The sequence below is a fragment of the Haemorhous mexicanus genome, chromosome 3 (assembly GCF_027477595.1).
Source record: "Haemorhous mexicanus isolate bHaeMex1 chromosome 3, bHaeMex1.pri, whole genome shotgun sequence".
Taxonomy (NCBI): Eukaryota; Metazoa; Chordata; class Aves; order Passeriformes; family Fringillidae; genus Haemorhous; species Haemorhous mexicanus.
The window spans coordinates 61,832,953-61,849,142 of record NC_082343.1 but is presented as its reverse complement, the minus strand read 5'-3'; the positions used below and the strand labels follow the sequence as shown (position 1 = coordinate 61,849,142).

The 16,190-nt window shown below is 39.0% G+C and overlaps 1 protein-coding gene across 1 annotated transcript; it reads right to left on the bottom strand.

Moving 5' to 3' along the window:
* Nucleotides 1-5,675: 5,675 nt before the first annotated feature.
* TAAR1 (trace amine associated receptor 1) lies at nucleotides 5,676-14,364 on the bottom strand. Its single transcript, XM_059843374.1, has 3 exons — nucleotides 14,235-14,364; nucleotides 10,296-10,423; nucleotides 5,676-8,114 (listed from the first exon to the last, which is right to left on the bottom strand). The coding sequence occupies exon 3, from the start codon at nucleotides 8,008-8,010 to the stop codon at nucleotides 7,009-7,011; it is 1,002 nt and encodes a 333-aa protein (XP_059699357.1). The 5' UTR covers nucleotides 8,011-8,114; nucleotides 10,296-10,423; nucleotides 14,235-14,364; the 3' UTR covers nucleotides 5,676-7,008.
* Between the last annotated feature and the right edge of the window lie 1,826 nt (nucleotides 14,365-16,190).

The following is a 16,190-nucleotide window of genomic DNA, read 5'->3' as shown; positions in this document are numbered from 1 at the left end:
TCTGAAACTTAATGCTAAAATATCAACACAGAGCTTGCAAAAATGAAACCAATCTATTTTTCGAAGTTTTTAGATGGTGTTTTTGCAACTTAAGGATTTAGCTTTCTTTTTTTTTTTTTACCCCTGCCTTCATATAATGTGTTGCTGACACTTTTTGTTAAAGCTGTTTTTGCCTGAGGACTCCACAAGAGGGTAGGAAATCCTTCCTCAATGTTTAGGCTATGACAGAAAAGATTAAAAGAAAAAAATAGAGTCTAACTATTCTAACCACAAGCAGGCACTGCAGAAACACCTGCAAGTTCCTGATCTGCAAATCATTTGAGGGTAAAAATATAGCACTTTTCTGAATAAAAATCACTGTCTTTGAAGAGAACTTGGAATGTTGCTGTTAAGGCATTGCAACAGGGAGGCTGAGTGCAGATTTCCTGGGCAGGATACTTTCAACCACATCTAGCTGTCCTGTATGATCAAACTTGGATGTACCAAAAAGACCATGGAAGTGCTCCTAGACTGAGGCCTTCGCCGGGATGCGGAAGCTTGAACCTCCTCCTGAAACCAGAATTGTCCTTCCTCTGAGGACAACATCAACTCTTGATGGAATCAAGACATCCTAACCATTCTGGCTGATTCCCTGAGGAATAAGAACACTCTCTGTATTTGATATAGACCAGAATTCATGCTAAAACAGTCCACCGTGGTGTAGTGTAGAAAAAATAGATTAATGTATGATAATGTTTCTCAGGGAAAAAAAAAAAAAACCAATCCCCCCAAAAAACCCACCAAAACAAAGCAAAAACAAATTGACATAGACACTTTTGCTCCCCTGTGTACCAGCATGTGTGGTCTGCAGGGAAAAAAAAACCAAAACAAACTTTTATTCTGATGCACTAGGTTTTGTGGCAAGCAGTGGGGTATTTTTTAGCAGCTAGTTTAGCACCAGCTAAACATTAAGCTTAACAGCAGGAAGAACAACATGGCATGCCACAAAAGTCACTCAAGAGCCAAATTACACCATCTGACAGATCTGTAAGAGCCCTTGGCCAGAAGAAGTACTAAAGACCTACTGACAGGTTGCAAGTTGTTTAGCAAAACTAGCTAAGAAGATACTTATTTAACATCCAAGGGCATACATTGAACACACAGAAGGACATGACCCACTGAAACCTCACAGACAGGTCAATATTGTTCCCTGAAGATGTACTGTCTAGGACAAAAGCTGTCACTGTAGGAAATGTAATGTACAGGGTTTACCCTAAATTATTTATGCTGTTTGTTAAAGAAGTAATTTTATCATTACTTAAATTTCTCCAATTGCATTGTGTGTCACCAGCTTGACATTTAATACTTACAAGAGCTTTCAGAAATACCTAAATGTTTCTTTAGAGACTTAGACACCTAACATTTATGTAGCACATTCAACTAACAGAACATTTATGTAGCACATGCAACTAACAGAAGGGATTTAAACTCTGCAAAATAGTTGAGTACTGTGAAAAATACTGCTGTCAGCAAACATTTTGAAGACACTTTAAAAAGATTTGTAGGTGTCTCTGATATGGGGTTATAATTTTTTTTGCTCCATCATTTGACTCATGGTCTCACTGCTGGGAGAATATCAGAGACCATGTATAATTTGTTACTTTCAATAAAAACCCATCACGGACTAGTTTTAACACAAAGACAAATCTCAGGCATGCAAATTTCTCTGAAGAAGCCAGCCTGAGCTGCATGCAGACAATTCTGGAACAGCTGGCTGCAATGCCATCTCTGTTGCAGAGAGTTCACCTCTCCCTGCCATTGCTGACACACTACAGGCCCTATGTATCACCCCCAAACGCTGTGTATCTCACGTGGCTCAGCCCCAACACGAGAACTAGAAAGTTCCTGGTGACATCTCAGAAGTCATCCTGGCCTCTAAGGTGTTGTGTTAAAGGTGTTGTATGAAAAGGTTGCTCTCTGCTTCTCCAGAGAGCTGGCCCCCAGGAATGCACTACAGGAGCAATTTGTAAAATATGGTTCTTTTATTTTTTATATATCATAATTATAGTAAATTTAAAGTGATAGAAGAAAAAACAAAGAAAAAGAAAAAACAAAGACAAAGAAACCTCTCAAGTCACTTCAGTCCATAAATATTATATAGGATTTAAATGTCTCTTAGAATATCGATATTTTTTCTATGGGAGAAAAATTATGCAAGCTGGTGTACCTCAGCTTTCTTAAAGGTTTCAGTTAATGAGCTACTCACTCAGATGCTCATCTTAAGAGTAACAAATTAGTTGCCAAACACCCATTTACCAAATTATTTATGCTACTAAACTCACCTCCTGTGCATCACAAAGTACCAGCAATGAACGCATCTGACAGAAATCGGTCATAAAATTGGTATGATAAGCAATATTCTTTCCTTTCCCTACATATGCACCTGTTTTCTATCATTATAATCCCACTAACTAAAAGAGTGTGAAGACAGGTTGAGGTTTATCTCCTGTAATAGCCTGTGGTCCAGCTGCAGTAGTTATAAATAAATACACTAGTGAATGGCTTCAAGGGGAAAAAATTTCTTTCAATTTTCTGGGGAGAACCGGACCCATTTCTTCTGCCACTTTTCCTGATAACTCGTTTTGGGCAAAGAGGAAATTTAGAAACAGAAACAGAAAGGGATACTCTTCTCCACAGCAGTTTAACCCACTTAAAATGAACATGGAAAGCAGCTCAGACCATTGATCTTTTTTCCAATAGGTATCATCCGGGAATTAAGAAAATACAGAAATTTTGTATAAAAATATTAAAAACAGGTATGGGCAACCACTTTTATAGGCTAATCCTGTGTGCATCTCTTAATAATACCATAAATAAATTCTCTAATTAGGCATTTTTCTGTTTTGCTATTGTCCTGCAAAACTGCAATGTGAGTAACAGACAGATCCCTTTTGTAACCTGACTCAGATTAATGAAAGATGGGGATTTGTTTTTCTTTTATGACACTCATTCCCAATAGACTTTGTGCTAAACATATGTACTCAATTTAGGAGTTTACACCAACAGGAGATAAAGAAAGCCAAGTGTCTGTACTCCCAACACCATTATTTTTGTTTGCTGTATTAATTCCTTTACCCTCGTGTTTAGGGGAGCTCTTTTGGTGACTTAAGGTAGACACAAGTCATGTTGTGCCTCATTATTTCCATGTTGGGCTTAAATACTGATGGAAGAGAACTATTTGATTATTTGTTACCAACTGCTTTTATTCCTCTGTGCTAACTTCACTAAAGCAACAAGAGCAAAAGACAAGCTCAAGCTCTCTCAAAGAAGTGTTTTCTCCTGTTGGTAACTGAGGAAGTCCAAAGGATATGGGATGCACTCTCTTTTCAGTGTTCCTTCTCTAACTGACAGATAGCTTTTAGTCTGTATGCTAGGTCACCCAGTGTTTAAGGAAATAGACTTTTCTTATACCTATGGGAAATAAGAAGTCAAGACATCTAGGAGCAGACTGTAGAATTTCCCACTGTCTAAACTGCCTGTGGATTCAGTCTCCTGAGAAATTAATTTGTTTTACAAAGGCTGCTGTGTAATCATTTCACAGAAACATTTTCAATTACCCATGCAGCTAGTTGGATTTGAAGTGGCAGCATGAAGGTGGAAAGACCATATTAAAAAACCTACAAAGTAGGAAATTAAATGTACCTGGTTATGCAAAACCATGTAACATTGTGCAAGACTCAGTAAATATTATGGGAATTGAATTTCACAGTATCACAGAATTGTTGGTGTTGAAAGAGTACATTCTGCCCCATCATCCAGATCATTAATGAAGAAGTTGAACAGGATTGGACCTAGCCTAACCCTTAGGGTAGATCACTAGTTGCTGGCCTTCAACTAGACTTCATGCCAATGATCAGCACCCTCTGGGCCTGGCCACTTTCCAATCTGCTTCACTGGCTTCTCATCCAGCCCATACTTCGTTATTTTCTTTGCGAAAATCTTGTGAGAGACAGTGTTGAAAGCCCTCCTGAAGACTAGGTAGATAATAACAACAGCTCTTCCTTTGACCAGGCCAGTCATTTCATCATGGAAGTTAATAAACTTCAGTCTTTGTCTAATGAAAACAGAGTAGTCAAAAAGTGCTTACAAGTAGACATAGTCTTTTTCTGAATTAAGTTTTCAAGTGCAATGTGTGGCAGTAGCATAATAGATAATGAAGATGATCAGAAAATCTGCAGAAATAGAATTTTATAGAATATTGTGCCTAATGTTTGACTGCATCCAGTATTTTCTCCCTCGTTGAATGGATATTAATGCATTGTAGAGGACAGAGTGCACAGTGTGCACTGCCTAGATGAGTTAATGATTTAAGAAAAACCATGGCTTATATTTTAGTTTATTAAGAACAAAGAAGACAGCCTTCTAGGGGTAGGTGAAGCACATCAGCAATTTGTATGTGGAAACACCTTCTTCTGCAGAGAATAAATATTGGTGACACCTTGGGTAGACTGGCTTGCCCAGAGAGTTTTTCATCTGTACACTGAAAATTTCTTTTACTATTCCCCCTTACACTAAACAGATTATGGTGGTCTTATGCAGCCACAATAGTTGGACGCCCTCTCTACTGGTTTTGACTGGAAAAGGATTAATTTTCTTCTTAGTAGTTTGTGTGGTGTTGTGGTTTGGATTTGTGATGAAGGCAGTGTTGATAACACACACATAATCCCCATTTAAGCTAAGACTGAGCAGTGCTTACACAATATTAAGGCTTTCTCTTTGAGTAGCCTGGGGGTGCACAACAGTTTGGGAGGGGACATCTGAACCCAGCTGACCAGAGAGATATTCCAAACCATATGATGTGCTCAGCAATAAAAACCTTGGGGAAAGAAGGAGGAACTGGGGTGTTGGGAGTTACAGTGGTTTTTTTCCCAAATAACCATTACATGAGGTGGAGCCCTGCTTTCCTTGAAATAGCTGAAGGTATGCTTTGTGCATGGGAAGTAGTGATAAATTCCTTCATTTGCTTTACTTGCATGCATGGCTTTTGCTCTACCTATTAGACTGTCTTTATCAGCAGTTTTTCTCACTTCAGGAATGTGGCTCTGGTTTCTATGGGTTTACAAGAATTAGTTTTGCAGTAGGGTCCAGGCACTGTCTGCAGGGACATGCTCTATTTGAACTACAGTCTGTCCTGCAAGCAAGTTGGGATCCTGCTCATTCATAAACTCCTCCTGCAACCAGAAAACAATGTCTGAGAGATACCACAACAAGTTATGAGAAGAAAATTACCAACTGTAAGCTCTGGTATAGCTGGAATTGTCTGGAAATGCAGTAATATTTCCAGATTTTCAGGGAGATAGGGTTATAAGGAAGAAAGGGAAAGAAACGGCTTTGTTAACTTCCTGAAGGGACTACATTAACTTGTGCTGATCTTACTAAATATACTTTAAAATGCCTTAGATTGCATTTGCCATAGAGGATCTATCTTTCTTTCAATCTAAATTATGACCAGACAAAAGGAGGTATCACCTGGCAGCCTTCTGAAATTGTTACTTCAAGGGAGATCAAAGTGTCCAAGTGATCACACATTTTATTTCAGAAAGTAACACTGTGACGTGAGAATGTTAACTGCAGCAGGGCCAGACTCACTGGAGATGAAGGAAGAAAATAATTACCCATTATTTATCAGAAAGAGATTTTCAAAAATTTTATCTTGCTTTATTTTTGTGAGATTAAGTATTCAAGTAGTCATATTGTCATTAACAAGGATCCATAGTAGAAGTGCTGATGTGGTGTATATTTCATTGTTTTTTTTATGTCATTTTTAAGAGGACAAACTTTACAAGATGGCAATGAAACAGTAATATACACAATTTCAGATCCTTTTACTTTGCCCTGCTGAAATATATCATCATTCAACTTTTAATCTTTTCAGCATAGAGTGCTTCAGCACTCCATAAAGTACACAAAACAAGGACAAGATACAGATATGATGCACTTTTACAAGGAACACGAAAGGAGGACATACTGCTGATTACAGCTCTTACTTTAGTACAGTCATCAATTTCTCTCCATAGTCTTTTCTCAGCTACTGATCATTTCCTTCCCACTCCCAGTGCTGTTCCTTCATGATTCAGCTGAGTTCAACCACAGGATTTCTTCACAATTCTCTATATGCTTTCCTGGAAAGCTCTAACAGCATTGTCATGAGACAAAATAACAACATGTCCAAGATAAAAAAAAGTTCTGTAAGATGCAACTTAGCAAATAATGTTTTACATCTAAACATTCATTAGATAGACATCATTTTCTGGCATTCTTGTGCGCAAAAAAAAAAAAAAAAGGCAATTTTTTTGCAATTGTTTTTCACTTCAAACTTCATATTTTTTCTTGTCTTTGATCATGTTAAACATGCTTTGATCTCATTAAGCAGCAAAGCCTTTAAGTGGCAAACTCATAAGTGACAAGTACCAGTTGAAATGAAAACAGAAAGAGCAGCACAACCTTTCTCTGTCTCACCTTCCCTCCACGGAGTGTGCGGGTAAAGCTGGTATTGGTCTGTTTTGAGCTCTACACACATATGGAAGGGGAAGGATAAAACTTGGGTAGCTTTGGGTTATTAGCCAAAGATGCCAAGAAATCCAGAGGAAATGGTTTCTCTGCTCTTTCAAGAGAATACCACAAATATTGTAATATAAATATACCTTGTTCAAGAAATTAATTTGTTGTGTCAGAATATTTTTTTAATTATGAAGATCAGGGATATAAACTGCTAAAAGTTTTTTTTAAATGGAGCTCTTGGTCTTCTGTGCATTGCAAATAAATAAATATAATCAAAACACCACATACAAAATCCAATCTGTAATAAAAGAATACGTAAAGCACAATGGTTGCTTATCTGCTTGAATTACGTTTGGTAAATAGGCAAACAAATTTTGGAAGGAATTTCCTTCCTTCACAGCTCTTACATCTGGGAGTTCAACCTCCAGGCAAAAGTTCAAAGCCATGAATCCAACCATTTAAAGCATGTTAGTCTGAGAACAAATGAGTCCTGGAAGAGTCCTGTTGAAAAACTTTCCCTAACAGAATAATCTTCAATGCCCTGCGAAACCACATGTAAAAAAATGCATAAACAATTGGGTTAAGTGTAGAATTTAAATAGCCAAACCAAACCAAAGCATCAATGAGAACAGGAGGTATCACATAATTCATAAATGGATTGGTAGCTGTAAAGAAGAAGAATGGAGACCAGCAGATGAGAAACACTCCCATTATGATGCCTAAAGTCTTAGCAGCTTTCCTTTCTCTGCAGAATAAAATGTGATGCTTCATTTCAAATTGAATTTTTTTTCTGCTAATTGCATCAATGGATCTTGCCTGCTTCTTGGCTACAGAGTATATTTTCCTATAGATGCATAGCATAACAAATCCAGGGATGTAAAAAGACACTATGGAGGCCACGATACCTGAAGTTTCACTAAAAATGAGAAAGCACCCTCCTGCACAGTGGACATGATTATAAATCTTTTCTGCCCCTCTCAAGTTTAGGTCTAGAAAGATCATCCCAAAAGCAAAAGCAGCAGGCACCATCCAGCTTATACACACCATGACCAGGATGACAAAAGTATTTATCTTTGATTTGTATCTTAAAGGGTCACACACAGCATAGTAGCGGTCGATGGATATGAAGGAAAGATGGAAGATAGAAGCTGTGCTCAGCATAATGTCCATGCTCGAGTGGATCTTGCAGAAGATGTCCCCAAAATACCAGCAGTGCTCAACAGAGCGCACCATGCTGCAAGGCATGACAAAGAATCCCAGCAGGAAGTCTACCGTAGCCATTGAAAGTATCAGGAAATTTGTAGGCATGTGGAGCTGCTTGAAATGTGATATTGAGATGATAACTGTCAGATTTCCAGCCACTGTGGCCAAAATAATGCAAACCATGAAGATGTACATGGAAATACGGATGCTGTTTGACCAGCTGCTCCTTATGCAAGAGCCATTTACGGATTCACAGCACAATTGCATCCTTACTGGGGTCTCAAATCCACGTATCTATGTAGCACAGGTACTGTTTTTCCCAATTCTATGGTACGTTTACAATTGATTTTCCACTTTCTAGAGGGGAAGAGCTGCAGAGAGGGGAAAAAAAAGGGCATTGTAAACACCTTCATTTGGTTGGATGTGTAGGAAATTCACATTTCATTAGTTACGAAGGATAAAAGTATTTTGTAATTACATTTAGCAGAACAACACTTTTATCATCTGACTTCCCTGGAAATGGGAATCTCCCTTGATTAACTGAACTGCATAATGACTTGTCCTCACACCAAGACAGCAGTGACTCTGAGAGGCCTGCACTGGGCAATGCCTTGTCCCCTGGGCAGATGAGAAGCCCTTTTCAATATTTCCTGTTTCTGTTTTCAGTCCTAGTCTTCTTCATCAGCATTAGCTGGAGTACTGTATCTCCACTTTGCTCTTGAAAATCAGTAATTTTAAATTCTGTAGCTCCCTCAACTTATTTTTGGATACAGAAGTCTAAAACCTACAAGTCTAAAACAGAAGGCTAAAGCTGAGGAAACCATGCATGACCTCTCCTCCAGCCTTGCCCTGATAGTGATGACTGGACAGATCAAGTTTTACTGGAAAATCCTTGCAGACTCTAGCTGTAAATAGAGATGCAAGGAAAAGATCTAAGAGAAGAAAAAACTTTTCTGCCCTTTTGCTGACAAAATAAAATGGAAGAATCTGACTAATCTAAAACATTATCTGCTGTATAAGCAAATGGTTTTTTCTGTTGAGCTCTAGTTTTTTTTTAGTTTTTTTCAGTGCTAGGAGTTTAGCACTGCTATGAATATTTATTATATTATTCTATTTTTTAGCTAAGGCACAAACATGGAGAGAAGCATTTTCAGAACACAGGCATAGTTTGCATCTAAGGACACAAATATTGCTGTCCTCTTCTGTAGGTAGTAGCATGCCTCTATTGCAAATTGCTCTTTGTATGAAAACTTTTAATGAAAGTACTTCAGCACCTGGCAAGCAATATTTAGTTTTGAAAAATCTGTCTTTCTTTTAAATAACAGAAAGATAGTGTTATTGTGAAAAGATAAAGATCATTAGCATGTGTTGTTCAGTAGCACTATCATTATGGTATAAAATGGTTGTCAGAAAAATACTGACATGGCAATTCAGCCAGTACGGATTTAACCCACTTGCTTTGGGATTTAGTTGCCTCTGCTTATTCTGGATAGAACACAATTAAAAAAATAATTTCTTTCCCATACTAAACCAAATGATATTATAAGCACATGGCACTGGAAAATGAATGAACATAGACAAAAAACTATAGCTAGCAAAACCTTGACAGCTACAGCTAGAAAACAGCCTGTGTTATATAGAGGGATTTTGCAAGTAGGGCCTGGCAATGGTACCCAAGTGCCAGGGACAAGGTTTAGCCAAAGTCACTCTCAGGAGTGGGGAACATACGGAGTGTGCGTATATTTATGTACTGTTTGGGGTGCTTTTCACTTCCCCTTTTTTCTGCTTACTAATATTTAACACCATCTCTGCTCTTTTTCACCTCATTTTAATTATCACTTCATATACCTTTTCCTTCCATTTTTGTCAGTCTCGTCATGTTTCTTTTCCTGCCTGTTTTCCTTCTTTCAGCACATTTACAGCTGAGGCCAGATGAATATTTATTAACACAAATTTTCCATTTTCACAGTAGAAAGAATTAAACACCAATTTAACTGTATCTACTGGGCATCATTATAAAGGTTTTAAGCCAAATAAGATTGTAAATGTGTCACATAGATTTTGAACTTTGTTTGTTCTATATAAAAGTATAAATAAATTAAATTAAATGACTGCTGTAAAACACTCTATGAAGCCAATCAAAAATAATTACCACGCTTTCTCTAGTTTTCCTTTAAGATTTGCAAGATTGATAACTTCTCTGTGTTTTCTGATAAACTTTTTAGCCTAAAGAAATATGATCTGCCCTGAAAACAGGTTTTCTTAAACAAAACAAAAAAAAAACAGGAATTTTTTTTAATTTCTTTTTTTAATAAAAGAAAGTAGAAACTCCAGCCAAAGGATGGAGAAAACTGAAATCAAGTGTGTGGCTTTGCATTACATGGAAACTAAATAAATTAAAACACATGTGGCAAACTGTTCAAGTGAGCTGAACTCTGAGGAAGTTTTCAAGAAGAAAGCAGAATGCTTTCCTTCCATATATAGTCACAAAGGTTTAAATGGAATAAAATGGAAATATGAAGAAGTATGCTCTTAAAAACCTCTTCTCTTACCTTTGTCACTTCGTGCTGGGTAGAAGTCTGCTCTTGACACTCATTTGCTTTCTGCTGGTTGAGTGGCACTTCTTCCTTTTAAAGACCATCTCAGACAGCAGCTGATCCTCTTCAGCACCATTACAGTCCTGGGTAACACAAATTTTGAGAGAACAGGCTTTTAATCCATACCTGGAGGAGCCTCCAGAAACCCCTGTGTGTTACTGGGCCATGCTGGTGTGATGAGCAGCATTCTGGGCCGTTTGACTCAGTAGCAGCTGTTGATGTGAATAGTAGCTCAAACTGTTTATTTCATCACCCACATAGAGAACAAAATCATGGCTGTAACTTATTTAATGGGCCTTATTTATAGGTAAATTGAATTGATTTGAAGTACATTTACTTGTTTGATTAAATGTTACAGTCATATTTTGAGTGGCCCAGTATTATCTTAGCAAAGAACAAAAGACACCATGCAGTCTACCTCCTGTAAGCTTTTAAAATATAGCAAAATACATAAGTATAGGTTGTTACAGCAGCATGTAAGAGATTTCCTTGAAAAGGTATAATGTAGACAGTGACATATTGTGTATCTACCAGCCTAGTTATGATTACTGAGCAAACAGGTTTAATCTGTCAGCTCACCAGCTAACAGCTATTTGCAAGATACAACTATTGAAAAAGTGTTTTAAGTAAACACCTTCTACTGGCTGTACTAGAGTCACGGATGAGGAGCATAAATTTTTTGCTCCACAAAGGACCATGCAGCCTTTTAAAACAGTGATACTGCTGAATGTAAAAAAGTGTTATTGTGATGACCATCAGCCAAAGCCCAGCTAAGCTGGGTGCCTCAAGGGCATATGCAACAAAGTGGGTTAAGATACTACTCCTTGCAAATTCTTTTTGATGACCTGGCTTAGCTGCTTTATTATGTTATGTGCACAAAAATCAAAATGGGTGCATACAACTCAGTTTCTTTCTTTCTTTTTTTTTTTTTTTTTTTTTGAGGCTGATCTCATATACAGACTGAGGTTTTGCACTACACTACAAGGTTCTCTTTGCTATAAAAAGAGAGTTTGACAACTAAAAAAGTGCAGAAACAATGATCAGGCAGAGAGAGAAATCACTGGAGAGTGTTGAGAGGATTTGTTGAGGAGAAGAGTCAGGTCCAATTCTTCAGAGCTGGGGGAAAAGTAAAAAAGACATATTAGGTCCCAAATACTGGTCTGTGAGAGAGGCTTTCACCCTGCTGGGATGCTGTGTGCTGCTGTGTGTGGAGCCAGGCACTTCTCTTTGAGGAGTGAAGGTTTAGACCCTGGTAACTACTGTCTTGACACATATGCATTTTATAGGAGGGTAAAATTTAGGGGAACAAACCCATGTTACATGTCTCTGTACAACTGGCTGTTATAAAGAACTCTGGCAGCCAGCTCATTACGGGCCCCCAGTCCAAGGCCATTCATGCATGCACACAGGGCTCTCCCACCACGCTCCACGCTCTGTCCCTTGAGTAACACAGGGCCAAAACTCAAGGGCATTTTCTGGAATGGCAGCTCTGCTTCAAGTGCTTGTTCCAGAGGGACCTTTGGGGGACCCTTGGGGCTGGGGAGCCTTCCCCTGCCCTGAGCAGGCGTGCCCTGCTGCAGAGGGGTCGGCAGCAGCCAGCCATGGAGGGTGGGTTTTGCTTTGCCTCCTCCTGTGCCCAGGCTGTGTGTCTGGTCAGGGAGCCCTTCCCTCCATCTCCTGGCTTGCAATAAAATTGCACTGAGAGACCTACACGCATCGGAAAGGAGTGAGCCACAGATCTAGGGGGAGCTGTGAGCATGGGAACGGTGATATTTAACGGTGTGTTGGTTGAAATGAATGAAAAGCAGGAGGTTTTGATATATCAAGATAATTAAATAACTACACAGGCCAAATTGTCAACTAATTTAGAGTGAGGAGGAACACTGTAGTAACAAGCTTTCACTCTGTTGGTGCATACACTTCAAACAGGCATTTTCTTGTGCCTTAATGCTGATGTGGAAAAAACATTCAAAATATTTATGTCAAGAAAATATTCTCAGGCTTGTTCCTTAAAATATCAAAGACAAACATGCCAAACTCTGTTTTTGTGAATACTCAAAGCACTTACAAGTTGCCAGTGTTTAGCAGTCTTTTGAATCTGCAGTATAGTAAAGCACTTATACATAAAAATTCAAAGTAAAACTTTTTCTACAAAATTGTTGCTGTGGCTTCTTTTTTCTTAAGAAAAGTTATATTTCTACAATAAGTAGCTTTCAGAATTCTGGAAAACCAAGAAAGTGAGATGTCACAATATATACAATACTGTGGGTCATCTACTCTCCCTGTTTGTTTGTCTTTAAAACATAAAGTAATTAAAATGGAAAACAGCACAGAAGGGAATGGAAATAGCACTTTTTTTAGTCACTAAAACTATTTGAAAAATGTGTTGAAAAGTTATCTTGTCCTTCTTACACAAAACTGTGGAAGGGACACTGGAAGTGAGAAAGAACAGAAAAGGACTTGAGAATGAGAACTGCTACTGTGAAAAAAATGTCAGGAAAGCACTGGTTTCTACTGTGATTCATTCAGCTTGCATTTCTCTAGGTACTGTTAGGTTAATCAACAGAAAGTTTCTCATTTTCACACAGTTCTGTTCTAAAAACTGTTTCTCTGTTAGGGGAACCATGGAGGCTGTAAGATGACCCTATGTCTGAAGAGGAGTTTTGAAAGTGTATGACTCCACTCATCTTGTACGCATTTCTGAGGGAATAAAAAAAAAAAAGCCAAAGGAGCATAATATTTAAAAAAAAAAAAAACTTCCAAAGTTTCCATTTATATGCTTGAAATCTAGGGGAAATTCTCAAATTCCCAATAAGCTAGCAGTACAAAATAATTATTTCTTTATAGGGGTTAAACAAGAAGATCTTGCAACTACTAATCTGCATGCTTCTTCTGAAAACCTGGTGCAGTTCCACTGAAGACAGTCTGAAATTAGCCCAGATTTGTACCAGAGGAATTTGGACAATAAATGAGGTGATTGAGGTGTAAACATTTTCCCATGGTTCCTATTCCTAGTTTTCAGTAGAAAACATCATTTTTTCTTGCCAAGTAAAGCCAGCTGTTTACACAGAGCAATGCAATGTTTGTGTTCTTTCTGCAAATATAGTGCTTAGGCTAAGGACTATAAATCCAAACTCCAACATAAATGCAAATCTCTGAAATGCACAGAGGAGTAAGAGATTCCAAGAAAATAATGTTTTAATAGCAAAGCAAAACACATCCATCCAAAGCCAAGAAACTATCTGTGCACAGGGTGAGGGATTCTGCATATCTGGTAGTCTCAGTAAGTAATGCCATAACGCAGTCCATTGCCTTCACTTTGCAGCAAAAGCTTCTCTCAGGGCTCCTGAGGGCAGGAGCAGCCCCTTGCCTCTCACTCCAGCAGGGCAAATGAATCCTTGAAGCTGCTGCACAGAGCAGAAGCCCAGTGGGGCAGGTCCCTTGTGCCTTGCCAGTGCTTCTCTGCACCCATCAATCCAACAGGAACAAACTGCAGTTACTGACTGTAACTGCTTTGCTGGTATTTGCTGGCCTTTGAACACCACCTCCAAGAACAAGGCAAACACAGAGGAGGTAGGCACTGAACAGTGAAAAGGTACAATCCCATTCTGCATTCTTACGGCCCTCTAATAACTTCACAGAAAGGAAAGAGCCTTACTCTGAATTCATAGCTGTGTGTGAAATTAGCTTTGCCCCCAGCTATGTTTTTCTTTCAGCCATTGGAATGAGCGGCTTTTTTAATCATACCTTAAATAATGCTTTCTGCTGTTGGTGCTATTGCTGTTGACTACAGAAAGAACTGTGCAGAATAACAACCATTATCTTCAGCGCTAACCATAGGAGATTCATCTTTGAAAGAAAATTACATCCCGGACTAGCAAATCAGCAGCTCACCGCATTCCGGACTGCATTCCTCGGAGATGATATGGCACAGGAGTCGCTTCCTCATCACCAACCAGCGAGGGCGGCAGATACAGCATGGAACTGACTCATCCCATGCCAATTCTCCCAACTAAGTGGCTGCATGCTTGGTCTGACTGGTTCACAGCCTGCTGGGAAAATCTCATCAACAGGATGACGTAAATCTTAAATATCCAGAAAAGATAAGCATGTAATAGTGGCTTGTGCCACAAGCATATGCAAAGATGAATCACTTTGAAGTAAGCTAAAGCCAGGCTTCTTTCATGAAAAGAAACATGCAAAGTGAAGGAAATGTTTATTGTGGTCAAGGAACAGATGGAGCTAATAGCACTGAATGGTTTTTAAGATTGTGCAATATTTCACTTACTCCTTTCAGTTTTGTGTAATGTTGACAACCTTCAACAATTTCAGTTGTCTTTAAAAATTTGATTTGCCTACCCCAGAGAGGATATTTCCTGAAAGCTCTAAGCACAGTACTTTGACAGTGTCTGACAACAAGACTGATTAAAAGATATTGTTTCCTTCTAATGAAAAATTTTGCTAGCTGTTTATTTATGATGCTCAGGTGTTTATATGATATGCTTTGTAGCAGAGACTTAAGAGCTGTTGCTTTCCTATTCATATACCTTCACCATACCAGAGTACTATATCTGCAGCTCGGTGACAGCATCCCTCATCCTCAAACAGTAGTTTTAGTATTGCTGTGGGACCCAAGAAGGAGCATCCTTCCAGGAAAAAAAGTAACCCCACAGAAAAGAACAGACCCACTTTGGGTCAGTTTGTGTGTGTCAGTTGGTGGGCTGGATTGGTGGAGAGCCAGGCCTTTCAGCTCCTGCTCCCCAGAGGATTCTCTGTGCCTGTAGCAGGACCTGTGGGGCTCAGGCTGCAACTTCTCCCCTGGATATTTGGGTTTGGAATAAGCTTGGGACTTAGGGAAGTATGGTACTGGCAAGGGGGCACAAAGGACGTAAGGCTGAACAAGAAGGACAACAGATGGTGAAATGAAAGTCTTGAAATGTCACATTCTGGTCTGGAAGTGTGACTACTTTACTGGAAGCCTCTGAGAGCTAAAATTGCTAATTAAGTCTTGTATGTCAATAAATGATTGCCTTCTCATGGACTGTTCTCTGTTCCTTTCAGAAATGCTGGATTTGACTGCAGTAGACACACGCTATTTTCCCAGAAATATTGCATCTGACTGTTTCTAGTAGTCCATTTGCAAGCCCAACAGGCTGCAGGTGCCAGTGCTAATGCACTGTGGGCCATTTTTAAGAGGGCAACGTGCCAGGGCCACCTTTCCCTTCTGCAGCCATTTCTTGCTGCAGGAAGCAGTGATGCTGTGCATGAACATCAGCGGCATCATGGCACTGCAGAAACAGCAACAAAACTAGCGCAGAAATTACCAGTGCCAGAGGCTGTACCCTTTCTTGCTGAACCTTTGCTCAGGAACATATGCCTGGGCAGCCCATTTTTTTCACCAGAAAAGCTTTATTTATCTTGTGCTTTATTTAGAGTAGGTGCTGTATATCAGTTGAATACCAGGACACTGAAGAAGAGGTAAGGGTGTACTGAAGTCAATTTGAACTCAATTTATGAGTTGTTATCAAGTTCTTACCAACTAGCTAGCTCCTGCCAATACACAAGACACTTAGAGGGAACAGATGGCAACAGGAGGTTCAGCTGTTTAAATGTTCCTCCACCATCTTGCGTACATTTTTGTTCATGCAGGTGAGGACTGGTGAAGAGAAAGCATCTCTCTCTCTTCTCCTCCCTCCCTTTTTTACCCTCAGTAGTCTATTTTGTTCTTGTTTGCAACTCTCCCCTCTACTTGCAAATGTTTGTAAGTCATGAAGATCTAATGATGAGTCTTGGTAAATCAAGGAGGAATACAGGTCACATCCTTGGCGACAGAAGGGACAACGATCTATA

Coding starts and splice junctions, on each gene's coding strand:
- TAAR1 (XM_059843374.1), bottom strand. CDS start 8,010: ATGCAATTGTGCTGTGAATCCGTAAATGGCTCTTGCATAAGGAGCAGC.